General features: G+C 35.0%; 2 protein-coding genes and 1 long non-coding RNA gene across 3 annotated transcripts; 1 reads left to right on the plus strand and 2 right to left on the minus strand.

Annotated features, from left to right (window-relative positions):
- Window positions 1-805: 805 nt before the first annotated feature.
- On the minus strand, window positions 806-4,648 carry LOC125214255 (zinc finger CCCH domain-containing protein 17-like). Its single transcript, XM_048115190.2, has 3 exons — window positions 4,249-4,648; window positions 3,118-3,228; window positions 806-2,974 (listed from the first exon to the last, which is right to left on the minus strand). Exons 1-3 carry the CDS (start codon window positions 4,366-4,368, stop codon window positions 1,103-1,105), a joined length of 2,103 nt encoding a protein of 700 aa, XP_047971147.2. The 5' UTR covers window positions 4,369-4,648; the 3' UTR covers window positions 806-1,102.
- Window positions 4,649-9,593: 4,945 nt separating this feature from the next.
- LOC148931072 (protein FAR1-RELATED SEQUENCE 5-like) lies at window positions 9,594-11,795 on the plus strand. Its single transcript, XM_089066702.1, has one exon. The coding sequence runs from the start codon at window positions 9,594-9,596 to the stop codon at window positions 11,793-11,795; it is 2,202 nt and encodes a 733-aa protein (XP_088922828.1).
- Window positions 11,796-12,418: 623 nt separating this feature from the next.
- Window positions 12,419-14,044, minus strand: LOC148931073 (uncharacterized). The gene is made up of 3 exons (XR_016137100.1): window positions 13,603-14,044; window positions 12,981-13,040; window positions 12,419-12,623 (listed from the first exon to the last, which is right to left on the minus strand). It is a non-coding gene; the product is annotated as an uncharacterized LOC148931073 (long non-coding RNA).
- Window positions 14,045-17,147: the final 3,103 nt, after the last annotated feature.

The following is a 17,147-nucleotide window of genomic DNA, read 5'->3' on the forward strand; positions in this document are numbered from 1 at the left end:
TTCTCTTTTCCACCTCTGTTAGAATCTAGTCCGCACACTGCAGTTTGATTGAGTCGTACAAGTGACAAAAGATTTAATTGTAATTACGTGGAATAAAAAACAACCCTGATTTAGCCAAAAATTGAGGGACAAGAAGAAACCCTGGGTTTGTCAGTGAGGCAGTTTCCTGGACAAGAAGAGAGCTGAGGTTAAATTGTTTATGTGAAAGTTAATCAAAGTTGAGAATTGAGATAGTGCATCTGTTATATTTAGTTTAGTCATTTTTCAATTTATTTGGACATTGTGCATTCTTATTTCATTCTCCGCGAGATCAAGCATGGCCTCAGAAAAAAGTTTTATTAATTTTCATTGTGGTTGGGACAAACTATAAAGGCAAATGAATCATCTCTGGTGGGACGGAGAGAGTACTATATTAAAACTAGTTGTGAAGACAATTCCTCAAAATCGAGCTGGGTTGACACGGCCCTAGCCACAAACATTAGAATCAACCAAACCCAGCCTCGGGCCCGGTCTGTTTTTTGGCCAGCTCTAGTCCCTGATCTGACCCTCCAACAATTACCATGAGTATGATAATTGGTACATCAGAGGTACATTCTTTATTGTCCTCTCATATTAATAAAAGTCATCTCAAACACTCCAATGCCCGCAATAGAGATATGAACTTTCTAAAACTCAGACGAAAATTCAATCCTTGAAGGTTGAATTATCTAAACCAAATAGTAACTTTTACTTTCAGTTCAATCACATACTGGATTGAGAAATCATGGAGTATAAAATTGTAACAAAAATAGAAGTTAATAACACATTGACACAAAAGGCATCATGCCAACAATTATTGTTCATCTTCTGAAGTTACAATCTTAATCCAACTCTGAGCAGTATAACTGCAAATAGAGGAACTACAAAAAAGGAAAAGAAGAAACAATGATCTAGCCAGTCCAAGAGTTTTAATACTACTCAACAAGAAAAAGGGAAGCTTCTAATGGTACATTCGGCAGGCACTACTTATCATCTCTACTTCTGAAATCAAAATTAGGAGAGTCTAGTATAAACTTGCCATTTCTCAAGACAATAATCGTGCATCAAGCGACGGCTTCGAATTTTATGAGTACATAACACCCATCTTCTTGGCAAATTCATCATCATCTTCTTCCTCCTCATCAACGTATTCCTCTACAGCATCTCCATTTTCGCCATCATCATACATTACATATTCCTCCTCACCCATTTGCTCATAATCGAACTCCTTGTCTCTCTGCTCATAGGGTTCAGATTCCAGACCCACTCCATCATCACCAAGTTCTCCATCTTCAGCTTCTGGCTTGCTAGGAACAGATTGCTGGTCAGAACTAGAGCTGGCTAGCTTACCCTCTCCTGCTTCCATCGTGTGAACTGAAATAGGCTTATCAACCTCCTTGTGATTTCCAATCGGAGTAATGTGCCCATCAGTTGCACCCTCTTTTTCTTCCTGATTTTTATCTCCTATGACACTTTCAATGCCCGATGAATTCCTACCCACGACAGTTCCACTAGTTTCACGTCTCTTCCGTTTTAGAATCTCTTGTAGTGGCTTAGGTCCTTCAAATGAAAGATCATTTTCACTCTCTTGATGCCAATCATTCATCTCACTTTTTCTCTTGCCAAGTGCTTGTTGATCAGTCACATGCTGCCTACTAGAATCAGCATTTTTCTGGTTCTTCAATTCTGCTAGGCTTTTTGGTTTAGCAAAATCCCCATTATTCTCACCTACAAAGTCTCTTCTTGAGTCTGGACCTCGATAATTCTTTGCACCATCATTAGAAGCTTCTTCAGGCCTTCCTTTTATTCTGTCACGGATCCTTCCTGATTGTGATGCAATACGATCAGTAGTCCTAATCATATCCCTATTGTTTGGAGAAGGCGATCTTTCAGGAAGTCGTATTCTCCCTCGAAGGCGACCGCCAAGAGAATTCTCCCGCAAGGTATTATGTTGCTCATCCCTATGTGAACTCCTGTATGTTCTATCTCTTACATGCACATCACGGTCATGTTCATGACTAATGACAGATCTTAAACCATTAGGCCTCTTATGCTTTGCTAAACGGTGCCTGAGATCATGTTCATCAACTTGACCATGACTCTCTTGCCGACCATATGGCCTCCTTTCATGATAAGACCCTCCAGACATCCTCTCAGAAGTTCTGTGCTGCTCCCAAGCATACTGTCCCTTACGGTGTTCCAGTGAGTCGTAACCATGACGACCCCGAGAATTTTCATCATCAACAGCAGCAATCAAGCTGTAATCAGCAGAGCGGCCAATTTCATATTCACTTCCAGGTTCATGTTCTCTCGACATCCCGTATCGATCTTCACCTGGATAGTACTCAGAATCTCTTCCATCATCATCTACAAGAACATCAAATCCAGGAGACGGCTCCCTTGAAACTTCCTCTGCATCATTATTGTTCATGCTTTCAGGTTCATCCAACAGGTGAGATTGCTGAGTACGATTGGACCAGCTGATGGGGTGCCCGTTAGATACAGGAGTAGAGGTCCTGTACCCGGAGAATACATTACTGACTGATGTTTGTGGAGCCTTCCTGCTTACAGCATATTCATATCTAGGAGCAGTAGATTCCACTGCAGCCAGTGGTTTTGTCCGTGTAGTATCATTGAGTGATTTAGCTACATTTATAGGTGTAACCTTCTGTTGCAAAGTCTTGTCAACTCCACTGGAAGGGTTACTTATATTCGCAGGTTCAACAGCAGATCCAGTTGCTGGAACAGGCATGGATTTGGTATTTGAGGCACTTGGCGCATGAAGAAAAGGACACCAATCACCTTTTAAACAGTGCCCTTTTTGAAAAAATACGCATGGCGCAGCTGGCTTGGCGAAGGCAGTTGGGACATGTGATGGACCTGGAACAGCCTGAAGCACAGGTGCAGAGGGTCCAGTAGATGTTGGGCCTTGGGTTCCCAGATATCCTTCAAGAGGCTGGAGAGCAAAAAAGTAAACAGATAGAAGGGTTATCAAGCGACACAATGTAACAAAATACCAGATACATCATGTTCAGGCTCATCCAGGACAAGTCATAACAGAAAGGAAGTTATCTATATAAGGAAATGTATCAAACTAACCGGATGACGGAATGCACATTTCGGATTCAAGCAGTTACCATTCAACCAGTACCAACAGTCCCTTGGATTTACCCGTGCAACATCACTATGGCGATACTCACATTCGCTTCCCTGTCGGAAGAACTCAGATATGTAAATAATTATTGAAGTAAATATTATTCCATGGTACGTGACATCATCACTACACTCGATCTTTGAATGTGTAAAACTGAATTTAAAGTAACTTCTGATCCAATTAGAAATAAGTGCGTATACTGGTAAAAAATGCCAGTTGATTACTGTATGAACAAATTTTCTAAGGGGAACACTCTGAGGAACAGAAATCCCTGAACTACAGCATCAAAAATTGACAGCCATGAATAAGCTGGGCGACAAGTTGGTTTTTAATACAGGAATAGGTCCAGACAAAACTTTACCCAACTCCCGCAAGGATAAACTTACTAGTTATGAAGCATACACAGACCACAATCTACACTCATTTTCAGCAAAGGGATCCATTGTTGTCGTGGGGGAGTTTTCATAAAATGGGTTTTATCTACTAGCTTAGCAGAATCTTATCAAATGACTGGCAAATGTAGGCCCTAAGAAATCAACGAATTTATCTGTCACACGTCGATATAAACATTTTTCTGCCATGATCACAAAAATCAATAAAGGACCTAACCAAAAAAATGGATACACTGTCACATATTTTACAGGTAATAAGTCATAGTACATCCAATAATAGACCCTCATCCCTTCCTTAACCCAAGCATGTGGTGAGATGAGTAAATTTAATGACAACATCGAATTCTAATGCACACCAGATCAAGATCATAAAATGCTAGAACAAATAGATCAAAACAATGTATGTAAAATTCGTCAATTTTGTCAGGGCCAAACTAAATGTCCACATGCAATATCCTAAACCGAAATTAACCAACATTTGGAAGTGAATCATAAATTAAGACCCTAGGTTCCACTTAATTCCAACAATCTACGGAGAAACGATTAAAACCCTCCCCAATGAAGATCTAATTCCCCGAAATTCGTGTTGTCCTTATTCAAATATATAATACTCGGAGCGTAGAAAATTAAAAGAGAAAATTAAAAAATATATATATGGAAAGAAAAAGAGACGCAAAAAAGGACCTTTTTGCAAGTTAAAGGCGAAGCAAGAAAGTAAACACAATCGGTGTTCCGCTTGAGCAGTTCTTCCTCAGCGGAGGGAGGCTGAGACTGGGATTGGGATTGGGGCGCAGAAGTCGCCATTTTTCGATCCTTGGGCAGCTCGAAGATGAATAAAATCAAATGAATTTATGTGTTAATCTGATGGATCTAGGGTTTAAATCCTTGAGGCGGCTGGTCTGAGGTAGGGTTCCTCCTAACAGTGATTCCCCCCCTTTGGCGGCATCAAACACAGGCTCCGAGCACGATTGCGAGGATGGAGAAAGTGAGCAAGAAAGAGGGAGAGAGATGATGACGCTGAGATGAAATTAAAATAGAGAGAGACGACATGCGGTGTATGTATGAGTGTTTGTAGTATCAGATCTGCTTCCTTTTTAATCTCTCTTTTCTTTTTATTCCGTTAATAATATATTTATGTATGTACTTCAACACACCATTTAATTGTAAATTCAAAAATAATTTGGAATTCAATTACTGTCTCAATTTATTTAAAAATCTGAATCACATTTGAATTTTAGTTATTATCAGTTGTTAATTTGTCAAGATCATATGTTCGAGTATTCTCGTTTATTATTGTGAACTATTCAAGTGGGACTCAGATAAGCAAGGAGTAGTTAGTTTACTTTTAAAAAAATCCAACCATTTTTTGTGACATCATTTATCGATACAATAATAGTAGAAGAATTTTATTTCCCGTTTCATCAGTTAAATTCTATCCGGTGCTAGTTATTCAAAATTTAGGTATCTATGTATCTATGTCACATTTTTTATAGAAATGAATATTTTTGCACAAAATTCACAAATAGTCTATGGAATTTATGGGTTTTTTTCCCTCTTTGGTTGTTAATAGTTCTCAAATTGAGATTCATCGTCAAGATTAAGTAAAAGTTTACGTCACCATATCTAAAAATTGCGACCGTATTCATGGCTCTACATTTTATAAAAGCTCAGATGCTCTTAGCATCCAAAATTATACTGTCATTCATCTATTGATTCTATTGCTATCCATTAATCTTGTTTCTTATTTATTTATTGCAATTATAAAATTATTTAATTTAATAAAAATATTATTTTATTAAAATTAAAGAATATGACTGAAATAGTAGAAAATTACATAATTTAAATTTTAAAACATTACATCCAACTTTTCCTAGATATTTTTGATAAATTTGTAGTGAATGTCCAATTGTTCATCGTTCATATGCGATGTGTATTTGTTGTACACATTGAAAAATAGATTATAAAATGCTTCCATGTTCGTTGTATCAAGTAATGTCTGAACATCGCCAGTATCTGCTTTTGTTGCGTTGCTCGACGCCACCATCCACTGTCTTCACTCTTCACACAGATGATGCTTTCTCAACTCCAAGGCCACGCCCCCGCTCCCAACTCCGTCATTACTTGGAAAGTCAAAATGTGACCTAGAGCCCATTTCCACACCTCTTGTAAGTCGGATGTAAGCTTTGTGTTTCGGTTTTGGCCGAATTTCACTGCCTGTCCAATCTTTGAATCGTGAATCTTCTTCCAAGTCTTGACATGCTTAAAAGGCTTGAAATTATTGTCTCGATGGATGGACATTGCCCCTCGGAGAATATCCACATTGTGTAAGTCGTTCCTCCATTCTTTCTCGTAGTTGTTGTAGTCTTGTAGATGGCGCATAATTTTTGAATTTCCGGGTGACTTAGTTTAATACGATTGAATCATCTTATGTGTGCACTCTATAAGTGTACAAAGTTGTACTCAATACTAGCAATACTCTATATAAAAAGCTTTCTCCTTTTGGGGTTTCCGATGATTGAATTCGACTACTATCTATGCATTTAACCGACATAGACAAACTGCAAGCTCTACTAGCTATGCATTAGACACATGAATCTGAGCCATTAAATTATTTTATCAAGATTGCATATGTAAGGGACCTTCAATGACTCATAGTAATTAGATATATATTTAAAATGTCGTGTATTTCGACATGCAGATCCTCCAGATTTAGTTCATGTACTCATAGACGATCAACACATGAGAAGTACTATACCATACTCTCCACATAACAAAAGAGTTTTAGTCTTTGTTAGTTAGTTTAGAGTTATTGGTACTCTTTATAATTGTAAATTTATACTTTTATTTGTATAGGAGTAATTTATTACTTAAATTTTGTAATACCATGCAAATATTACTACTACATTTTAAAATTAATGTCAATGCAAATATTCTTTATTTCATTCATTATTTATTGTTCGACATTTAGCTTTTCTATTTTATTTAAAATATATCACGCCAAATTAATTAAAATTAAAAAATCGGAAATCACTGATTTTGAAATGAAATCGATAAAAAACTGGTGAAAGATTGTCGGGTCATCGACTTTGAACTCGAACCACAAGTTTTGGTTCAAAATCAGAACCACCTTAAACATTGTCGGGCCACTTGGGGTTTTAGACTATCTCATGGTAGATTGGTGCGGTTTATTGGGCCGAGCTGGATTTGAAACAGCGTAGACATATTGCCAACGAATTTACAGTCCGTCCCCATTAACCGCTCGGGCATCGACCCAGGAAGAATCCAGCCTATTCAAAGTCGGAGGGCAATATATACTAGAGTTGATACTAATATAAATTTACATGAAATAGTGATATTTTTTTCTGTTTTAAAAATTAAAGCAGCCTTGAGTGGGCCTGGTAGCTTATTGGTTTCAATGATGAGTGCTTAGTACAAAAGACATTTGTAAGCGGGCTTAGCCCATCAAACCCTGTTCGAATGAAGAAGATGAGAAAATTAATGTCTGATTTATTAATTTATCCTAAATCTGTTTTATATTTATGGTCATAGTCATCATCTATTGATGTTTTCCTTCCCTAACACTAGTTTTTATTGGGCTATAACAACAGCCATATTTAGCCTAAACCCAATAACTTTTTTCCCACTTCCGCAAATTTGTTGTTTCAAGGATTTAATATACATTTCGCAATGATATTCTTTCTTTAATTGTTATGTCAAAATCATTATCTTTCTTAAATTGTTATGTTAAATTTTTTTTACAGATTAGGTATTTCACACGGACCAAAACCTTACCATCAAATAGAAAAACAAATTAATGAAATTTTACCTCAAAGTAATAGAAAAAATTTCAGTTAATCAAGCCAATACACTTAATTATATGAGTTCACCATGTAGAGTTGCGGTTATTATGTTTGTTTATGATGAAATGACACTCATTTATATATACAAATGTGAATTGTCTTGATTGAGAAAACACAACCTATATTTTCTTACATGAATGTAGTTTTAAAATCGAAGGTATAATGTTGGAGTAAAAAAAGTTATAATCCTTGTTATTAGTCGAATGCATAAGGTTAGAGTAGGAAAGTTATAGTATGAAAGAAGTTTAATCTATAAGTAGCCTGAATCCGAATGAATTAACTCGAGATTAAGTGGGTAAACCAGATTGACATCCATAGATGATAGTAGTACTATATATTTCAATGTGCTTCGCTGCAGGGCATTTTGGGTAAACTAAACATGGTCAGAGCAATTTAAGCAAATTAAATTTCTTGAGGCCCATATTCATATTTCCATGGGCCAAGCTTTTTAATGATATGTGGGCTCCAACGGTATATACGGTGCTTCACTGTACCTATCTTTTATTTTGTAGTAGTATATTTTAGTTTTTTAAGATGCTTACTTTTATACTTTGTCTCTGTATTGAAAGATCATTTTTTTTAATTGCTGGTTTACTATTTATATAAGAATATTTCGTCAATGCTCCGACTAAACCTTCAATTTAAATTTTATATACCTCATTTACACATTTTATTAAAATTAGTAAAATTTATTAAATTTTCATACATAAAAGGTCGTTATAGTTCAAATTAGAAGTAAGTTTCCACCAGTAGTTATTTTTCGAAAGCTTTTCTTTGTATGCTAGATTTCCATTCAAACCTTTACAACATTTAAATTATTATTAATGCATAGCAGTAATTTATAAAATGATATTAATGTGTAGTAAAGAATAGGGAGGCCAAGTTGATATTTATGCAAATCAGAAGGACAAACATTAAATGAATCTCAAATAAATAAATAATATACATACATGTCAATGGCTATCTACTTTATATTGGGTACTGCACCTAAAAAAGCTTTTCATATTACTATTGAATAAATCCATGGATTCGTATTATAAACATCCATTACATAATGTCCTTATCATTAACAAAAGTGGTTCATTTAAAATCATAACGTTATTGTGACTTTTAAATTTTTGTGTATTTCTTCATAACCTAACCATATCCATATGTTTTTATTTCAAGTGGGCAAAAACATAGACACCACTAAATAGAGTGTTCTTTCAACCAAAAATCGAGAGATTTTGTAGAGGATTGGAACATGAGCCATACAAAAAAATTAATTTAAATAATTTTTTCTTAATAGGTGTGTATATTCAGTGATTCATAACCTATATGATTTCCTATTTTATCATCATTGTTACAATTGTTCTATTTCTATCATTTCAATAAAATGTGAATTAAGTAAAATTAGCTCAAAGTGTATTAATTAATCAAATACCTAAGGATATCCCAAAGTTCCAATTCATCTTAGTAAATAATGTATTTTAACTATGATGCTTTTATATATCTAGGTCAGTAAACGCTTCCTAACTAATGTCTAATATATCACATTAATATTTTAGATAATGTTTATAAATTATTTAATTCATCAACGGAGATCCGTTCTGCTGCCCACCTTTTGTGAGCGTAGTGTGAGCGACACTATTCTACGTAGGAGAGAGTCCAAAAATTTAGTTCTTTCTGGTTTGGATTCTATTCTCTCCCTGCGCATTATAATATATCTAAATTGATTCAATATTTTAGGCTTAGATTTGTTTTCCTTTTTTATTTCTTTTTGTACTTATACAAATCTATTCGACCTATTTTATGAAAAATTATACCCTTCACATGTTTCCTCTATCAGAATTTTTGAAGTATCCTCTCTTCCTCTCTGGACTCTCTACCGAGTTGCATCAAATTTGGTCAGGTAATATTTTAGTCTATTTGCCTTATGTTTATTCAATGTAGGGAAATTATAGATTTTGTAGTTAAAAAGTTTGGTCTCTGGAGAAATTTAGTAAAACAACTATTGTGTTGCATAAGTTTTTAGTTCAGAAACTAATTAAACGACATACGTGATGTTGCAAATACTAAATCAACCATTAATCTTTAGTTTTATTTAGGTTCTAGTATTGTCTGCTACTTATTTTTTTTATATATATTAATGTTTTTGTAAATTTATTTTTTAGTCTAAGGAGTGAAAATATGAATGATGAACTGCATATTCCTCAAACTGCGAATGATCGAAAGCCAGAAACTGGAATGAAATTTGCATCAATAGATGATGCGTTTGAATTCTACAACCAATATGCACGTGAAGCTGGTTTTAGTGCAAGAATAAGCAATAGCAAAAAGAATAAGATGACAAATGAAGTTGTTTGGAAACAATTTGTATGCTTTAAAGCTGGCCAAATTGATGAAGCCCGCTCAAAAAATCGAGCATCGTCGAGTGGTGGCCCGATCAAGAAAAGAGCTCGTGGTGAAGTTAGAACTGATTGTAAGGCAAAGATCTCCATTGTCAAACAACAAACTGGACCCTATTGGAGTATTAGCTTATTCACTGAAGGTCATAATCATGACCTTTCTACTCCTTCAAAGGTGCATTTACTCCGTTCACACCGTAGTGTCTCTGCTGCGAAGAGAGTGTTGACACAACAATTTTCACAAGCTAATATACCGACTTGTCAGCAAATGCAACTAATGGAGATAGAGCATGGGGGGCCTGAAAGTGTAGGTTGCACTGAAAGAGATATCAGGAATCTCGAGAGAGATATGAGGGATGAACAGAAGGGGATCGATGCCGAAACTTTGGTAGAATTCTTCACATCTGAAAAGGAGAAAAATTCATCATTTTTCTTTGACTATGAGATAGATTCAGATAATAGGTTCAAAAGATGTTTTTGGGCAGATCATAAATCAAGAAGTGCTTATAGTATATTCGGTGATGTTGTTTTTGATTCTACCTATAATACTAATAAGTACGGAATGATTTTTACACCGTTCGTAGGAGTAAATCATCATCATCAAACAATTGTTTTTGGCTGCGGATTTCTAAGTGACGAGAAGACCGAATCATATTTGTGGCTGCTTAATAAGTTCATGGAAGCTATGCCAACAGGTGCACCGAAAGCAATCATCACTGATCAAGATCCTTCTATGACGAAAGCACTTGCACAAGTTTTGCCGCAAACAGTACACCGTTATTGTTTGTGGCACATATTGAATAAATTTCCGGACAAGATTTCAGCAGTGACTTTCCGAGAGCATTATCAGAGCATAAAAAATGTTATAAAAAATTCTACTTCTCCTGAGGAATTCGAGCATGGTTGGAAAGATGTTATTAGATCTGCTAACTTAGAGCAAAATAGTTGGATCTTGTTGATGTATGAATTGCGGCATAAGTGGGTTCCGGCATACTTTAGTCATGTATTTTTTGCTGGGATGTCAAGTAGTCAGAGATCTGAGAGTTCACATTCATTTTTCAAAAAGTATGTCTCTCACAAGAACTCATTGATGGATTTTATCACTCGATTCAACCGAGCACTAAGACACCAAAGACATAATGAGTTAGTTGCTGATCATATTGACATGAATGAGCATCCCAAAATCAAAACAAATTGGCCGATGGAAACGCAAATGGTTAAAGTGTACACGAAGAAAAAATGGACGGAGTTTCAAGATGAAATGAGTCAAAGTCATGGTTACTTTGTGGAGCATACCACTACAAGAGATGATATCATGATTTACAATGTGGTAAGTTTTCAAAGTTCCTCCTCAAAACCAAGGCAACTCATGCATGATAGACAAAGAGATCATATATCTTGTAGTTGTGGAAAATTCGAGTTTGATGGCATTCCGTGCAGACACATGCTAGCTTTCTTCCGCATTAGCCAAATATTTGAACTACCTGAGAAGTATATACTCAAAAGATGGACGCAAGAAGCAAAGATTGGTGTTGTTTATGCACTAGATGATGAAAATACCAATGATGATCCAACAAGACTTTTGATGACACGACGCTCCAAATTATCCTATAAGGCTTCAATATTGATTGATTATGCATCTTTGAGTGATGAGGGGACAAAGTTTTTGAATGAACAACTTGATTCCTTACATGGCAAAATCAAAGAGATGGGTGCTAGTTCAACCACTGTGCCCAGTAGTCAAACAAGGAAGAACTCAGATAAACACAGAAATATTGGCGATCCTTCTAATATAAGAACAAAGGGATGCGGTAAAAGAATGTTATCGTCAAAAGAGAAGTCAACTTCAAAGGCTAGAGCTTGTCATGGATGCGGACTAAGTGGAGTATCACATGACAAACGTAATTGTCCAAAATTGCATGACTGGTACGTGAATATATCGTTGTTGAATTTTATCATTTATATTTTATGGTTGTTTTGGTAATCAATCAATTTAACTTTACTATTTTCACTCTTGTCTTCAAATTTCAGATTAGTCGTACACAGTGGTTACGGCGGCAATGGTTTTGCAAACGAAAAAGACTAATCTCCATAGTTTTATTGAAATTATTTTTTATGTTGTCTCTGTGTTGCTGCTAAGAGAATACTATGAGAACACGTCTAGTTTTTTTATGAGATTAATCATTTGTTTTCATCCCCTCTATGCATTAAATTTGGTTTCATGAGATTGGTCATTTATTTTGTGAATTTTTATGGACAAAATATGTCTCCACAATAATTGAACTGAAATACTCGTAGGTAATTTTGTACAAAACAAACATAAAGAATAGACAATTGAAATAATTAGCAGAGGAACTTCAAAGCTAATGAATGGAGTAGTGCTAAATTTAGATGCTACTTTATTTTATCAGAAACTTATTACAAGAATGAGATTTCTGTAATGGTGATCAACAATAATTCAGTTATTAAGAGTCACTTATATCATGAGTGATGAAGAAACCAATATAAGTAGTCTGCTTTTGGAAGCTGAACATTCATTTTATGCCCAATCTTCAATATCAATTAATAGTTTTGCAGATTTGGAAGAAAGCATAAAATCAAAACATCAAACACTAAAACATGAGCCAGTGACATATAAGCGTATAACAAAACCGAAGGAGTATCTCAATATTCAAGAGTTACAGTAATTTGATAAGTGCATATTTCTTGTTTTTTGCTACACTCATGCAACAAATTTTAGACTATACATTGCTTTCTATCCTCTCCTTGATCAAGCAAAGACACTTCCTTTGCAGCAAAAAAGAATCCGCCACTGCATCATAGAAAATTACGAAATTACTTCTTCCCGAAATTACATACTGAACTGACAAAGATTATTGAGAGAATTGACTGACATGTTATAAGTAACCACTACTGGCAACTACTCCTTTGCTAACAAAAGACTAAAGTTCACCACTAGTTTTATGTTTTATTTTTACTTATTTAGGTTTCTCTTTGAGTAAATTCAGAGTAACATCAAGATCCTCCCAAAACTATGACCACAACTAATTCCAGTCTACCATCAGCAACAACACACTTCACCTGCTCGAATTACATACACATGACGATACACTCTAAATCCTAGAAATTCAATAATGCAAGCAACAAATACTCAAAATAAAGTACTTACTCCGCAATTCCTTCATACACATATCCAAATGTTCCACGCTCCAAAAGCTCGCCCTTCTGCCTGTCATGAATAACGTGCCCATATCTGTCATTAGATGAAATGCACAAAGGCTCAGTCATGGAACTTGAGGAATCATCCTCATTTGAAGAGAAAGAGCAAGACTTTGATAATGCACGGTTCTCTTCTATTGTCAACCCCCCTATCCTCGCACCCTTCTCTTGTTCGGTCCTATCCCAGCCAACCCCCTCAGTCTCTCCATTATTCGAAAAGAATCTGCTTTGGAACTTTGGAATACAAGGATCACTCTACCGCAAAAAGCCTATTGTTGTATCCCAATCGGGCACCAATATAGTTCGTCGCGCCCCCTTAATTCCATTCATTCGAGATGCTTTTGATCTCACTCTTAACTTGTCACTATAATTTACACCATCATCTAACTTCTTTAACAACCCCGTTTCCCCCAATTTCTTACCGTAACTATTATCTAAATTTCCGACACACAAACCCTCCATTCTGCGATGAATCACATCAATAGCCCCAATTTAACCATCACCATAAGAATATTGAACAACATCATCACAATCAACTTCAATTTCTCTATACAAAGGCTCCAATTTCTTACCGTAAGAAGAAGACCCCACCTTCATCGCCTCATATTCCTCCGGGAAATAGCGAAATCGTCTATTCCAGAAAAACTAACGGCTTCGCAGATAACCTCAAATTCGCCCTCGGTCCCATCCACGCGGAAGCTCGCCGTCTTCGCGGCGTACGAATCCAAGGAGCTCGCACGCTGGGACTCCTTGGGCGCGCCCGAGCACTGCCGAATTGATGTCTGATCCCGCCGTGACTAGGTTCTGCGGCGAATTTCCGACAAACTCTCGGTAGCGATGCAGAAAAAAATCGAAAGAGAAGAAATATATCCAAAATTCTGAAATCTAAAAGGAGAGAGATAAAAGTATGAAGAGAGAGAGAAAAAAAATAAAATAAAATCAGGTCTCCCCCTCTCTCCTACGTGGAATAGTGTCGCTCACACTACGCTCACACAAGGTGGGCAGCAGAACAGTTCTCTTCATCAACTTATAGTATTAATCTATTTAAATGGAGTATATATTATGCACACTCGACGATGATTAAAATTCCAAATCTATTTGAAAAGAGGTACAAATATAAGAACTAAGAAGAATGAGTTAATGAATTCCAATATTCCATCATCGGTCATCTACAATTTCCACAGCCGTGATTGAAGCCATGAATTTCGCTTTACTAACCTCATTTCTACGTAAATAGTACACTCATACTCAAAAATCAAATGCTATGTCTACATATATATGTGAAATATTCTCTCCATCCTAATTATACATACTTGTTTTTTAGGATATTCCGAAATATATTTCTTTTTTTGTTAAACAATACTCTCATTATCCCTAGAATATAGACAACATTTGAAATGACACGGTTAAAGTAAGAGAGATGGAGAAAAACTTATTTGAATATTGTTACTATTAGAGAATGAGACACACACACCTTAAAAACTTTCCTTAAATAGAATTGGTCTATCTTTAAGGGACATCCCAAAATAACAAATACTACCTCCGACCCATTCAAGATGTCCGCATTCTTGAGTAACACGAGATTTTATGAGGAGTTGTTAAATGGAGTAAGTAGAAAGAAAAAATAAGTTGAATATTTTAATAAGGAGCGGGGAGAGAAGAATTTATTTTCAAATATAGAAAGTGGACATCTTGAATGAGACATACTAAAAAGGAAAGGTGAACATTTTGAAAGGGACGGAAGAAATATGATCTATTTTTAAGAGAAGAATGGAATACAATATTTATGAAATTATTTATTAATACTCTCTTCATCTAATTCTTTGATTGAAAATTTCAAATTAAATGATCATCAAAATAAAGTACTACTGCTACTTAGTAGCACTAGGTATTGTACAATTCTAGTCCCACTCAATCCTTGTGGAAATCGCAATCAATAAATGCCTTAGTTTTGTACTCCTATCAATTAACATTTTTTTCCTTATGAAAGGTCAATATTTTATTATGAAATTTGTCAAAGAGTGGTTGAGAGTGGTAAACGACAGCGTTACATATATGAAATCCATTGTGATTGCAATTTTATAAATAAATAAAGATAGAAAACTAAGCCATACAATAATGAGTAGGAAAACTAAATTTGATTAATCTTGAGAGAAGAAGAATCACCACTTTTATTCTCTCTTTGTAAGGGTTCGGAAATATTGGTGGTTGAAGTAGGCTCATGAGTCATGACCTCCACATCTTTTCTTTTCTTTGTCTCAAATTTATTTATGTAAAAAAAATTGTTCATTTAAACACACTCAGATAAATTCGTTATTGCAAGTGTTGTACACATTTAATACACAGCTGACATAAAAATTGAGATTGAAGCATCACACAGCATTATTTGGATTGGTCCATGTCTTATTATTGCATTAATTCCAATATGCAAAAAGTGTTGCCTTGGCCGCAAGTAGCACTATTGTGAATCAAATAATATATTTTTAGTTAAAAACTTATTATCTTTATCTTTGTATAATGAATAAATAGTGACCCATGTAACCACTTGCAGATGGGCTCCCAATATAATCTTTTATTTATTTTTAACTAAGTAAGAAACTTTAACATGTGCCATTGTTTTATTAGGAATATTCTTCTATAGTGCGATAAAAAAAAAGTTGACAAGGAAAAGTAGTGAATTCCATAAGGCATAATCTTAAATTAGAGACTATAATTAATATAGTCATAAAGAAGCAAGTTTTGATGATTGCCAACTATGAAACATTCATATAAAATTTGGTACTTGCATATATGAGTTGGAGTAGGGCCACTATTTTAACTCAAGGCAATTTCCTTCAAAATCTCAGTTTTGGGAAGAATCTTGCATTATTCTCTTCTTTATCTTCATATCTTAGCTTTGGACCCCATAATTAACTACTACTAGTATTGATTTGTGTTTTGATTAGCTTTTCGTAAAGCTTGGATATTAGTTTCAAAAGATGAATTATATGTTTCTTAACGTTCCATCGTGACAGAGGGGCTTTTGGCATATGCCACACCTTAATTGTTACCAACGTAACGGCATCATAGTCGGGAAAATGTATCATCGATCCGACCACGAGCACGAACTGCGCCAGCATCACCTTAGGACTAGGATTTTCAAGTTCGATCGGTGTCGCATGGTAACATAAACATTGTATAATGCATTAGGACTAAGAATAACAAGATTTTGATTTCGAGAACAAAATAAAGTGAAAAAAAATGGCCAGATTTTGAAACTCCAAATTGTTTTGGTTATTTATCGCATCTGCACCCTAAATCGAAAATCATGGACATGCCATTGCTAATGCATTAGGACTAAGAATGACTAAAACCAATTTATATGAAAACTAATCTCTATTACTGACGTTGTTTTAACCATCTTCAAGCATACACCAAATCTCATTTTTGGTGTGTAGAAAACTTCTCTAATCATATTGCAAATCGAAACCTATTTTTCTATTTTCTATGGAACCATACTAAATATAGTTGTTTACTGTAAATATTGCAAAAAAATTTGTGAGGCATATACTCAAAAATGGTGTAAAATTTTATTTTGATGTAAATGGTTGAAGTAAATTATTTTTGGTGTTACACATGCTTAAAAATAAGTTTGAATTAGTGTAAATTGTTGGAGATAGAAATAATGGAATCATTATAAGTTCAGAATGGACTCAACATTAAACTTCAAAACATGCATATTCAATTTATAACGAATTAAACAAACTCAAATACCTTTATGATATTTTTTCAAGTAAGAGATTGTCCATAATATTTATTTAAGTTAGTATTACGAATTATTCTTTTAGTTATAACCCAAATTATTTACCGACACACCTAATCAAACAAGCCAACGCAAATTAAGATGCATATTAAGCTTTTCGAATTGAAATTTGATAATCCCACCTCAAATTTGCGTACTACGAGTGTTTGCAAGTTTGAATAAATGAACGTGATTCCTTAAATTAAGGTACCTCACCGCTAATCATTTACCAGTTTCTGTAAAGTGCAATAACTGAAAAAAATATTCCTAGCATGCTTATATTTTTTCTATTTAATCACCAAAGTTCAAAATTCAATCAAATTTGCCAAGTTTGAA

The sequence above is a fragment of the Salvia hispanica genome, chromosome 3 (genome assembly GCF_029641045.1).
Source record: "Salvia hispanica isolate PSC_SH4W2 chromosome 3, Shi_PSC_v1, whole genome shotgun sequence".
Classification (NCBI taxonomy): Eukaryota; Viridiplantae; Streptophyta; class Magnoliopsida; order Lamiales; family Lamiaceae; genus Salvia; species Salvia hispanica.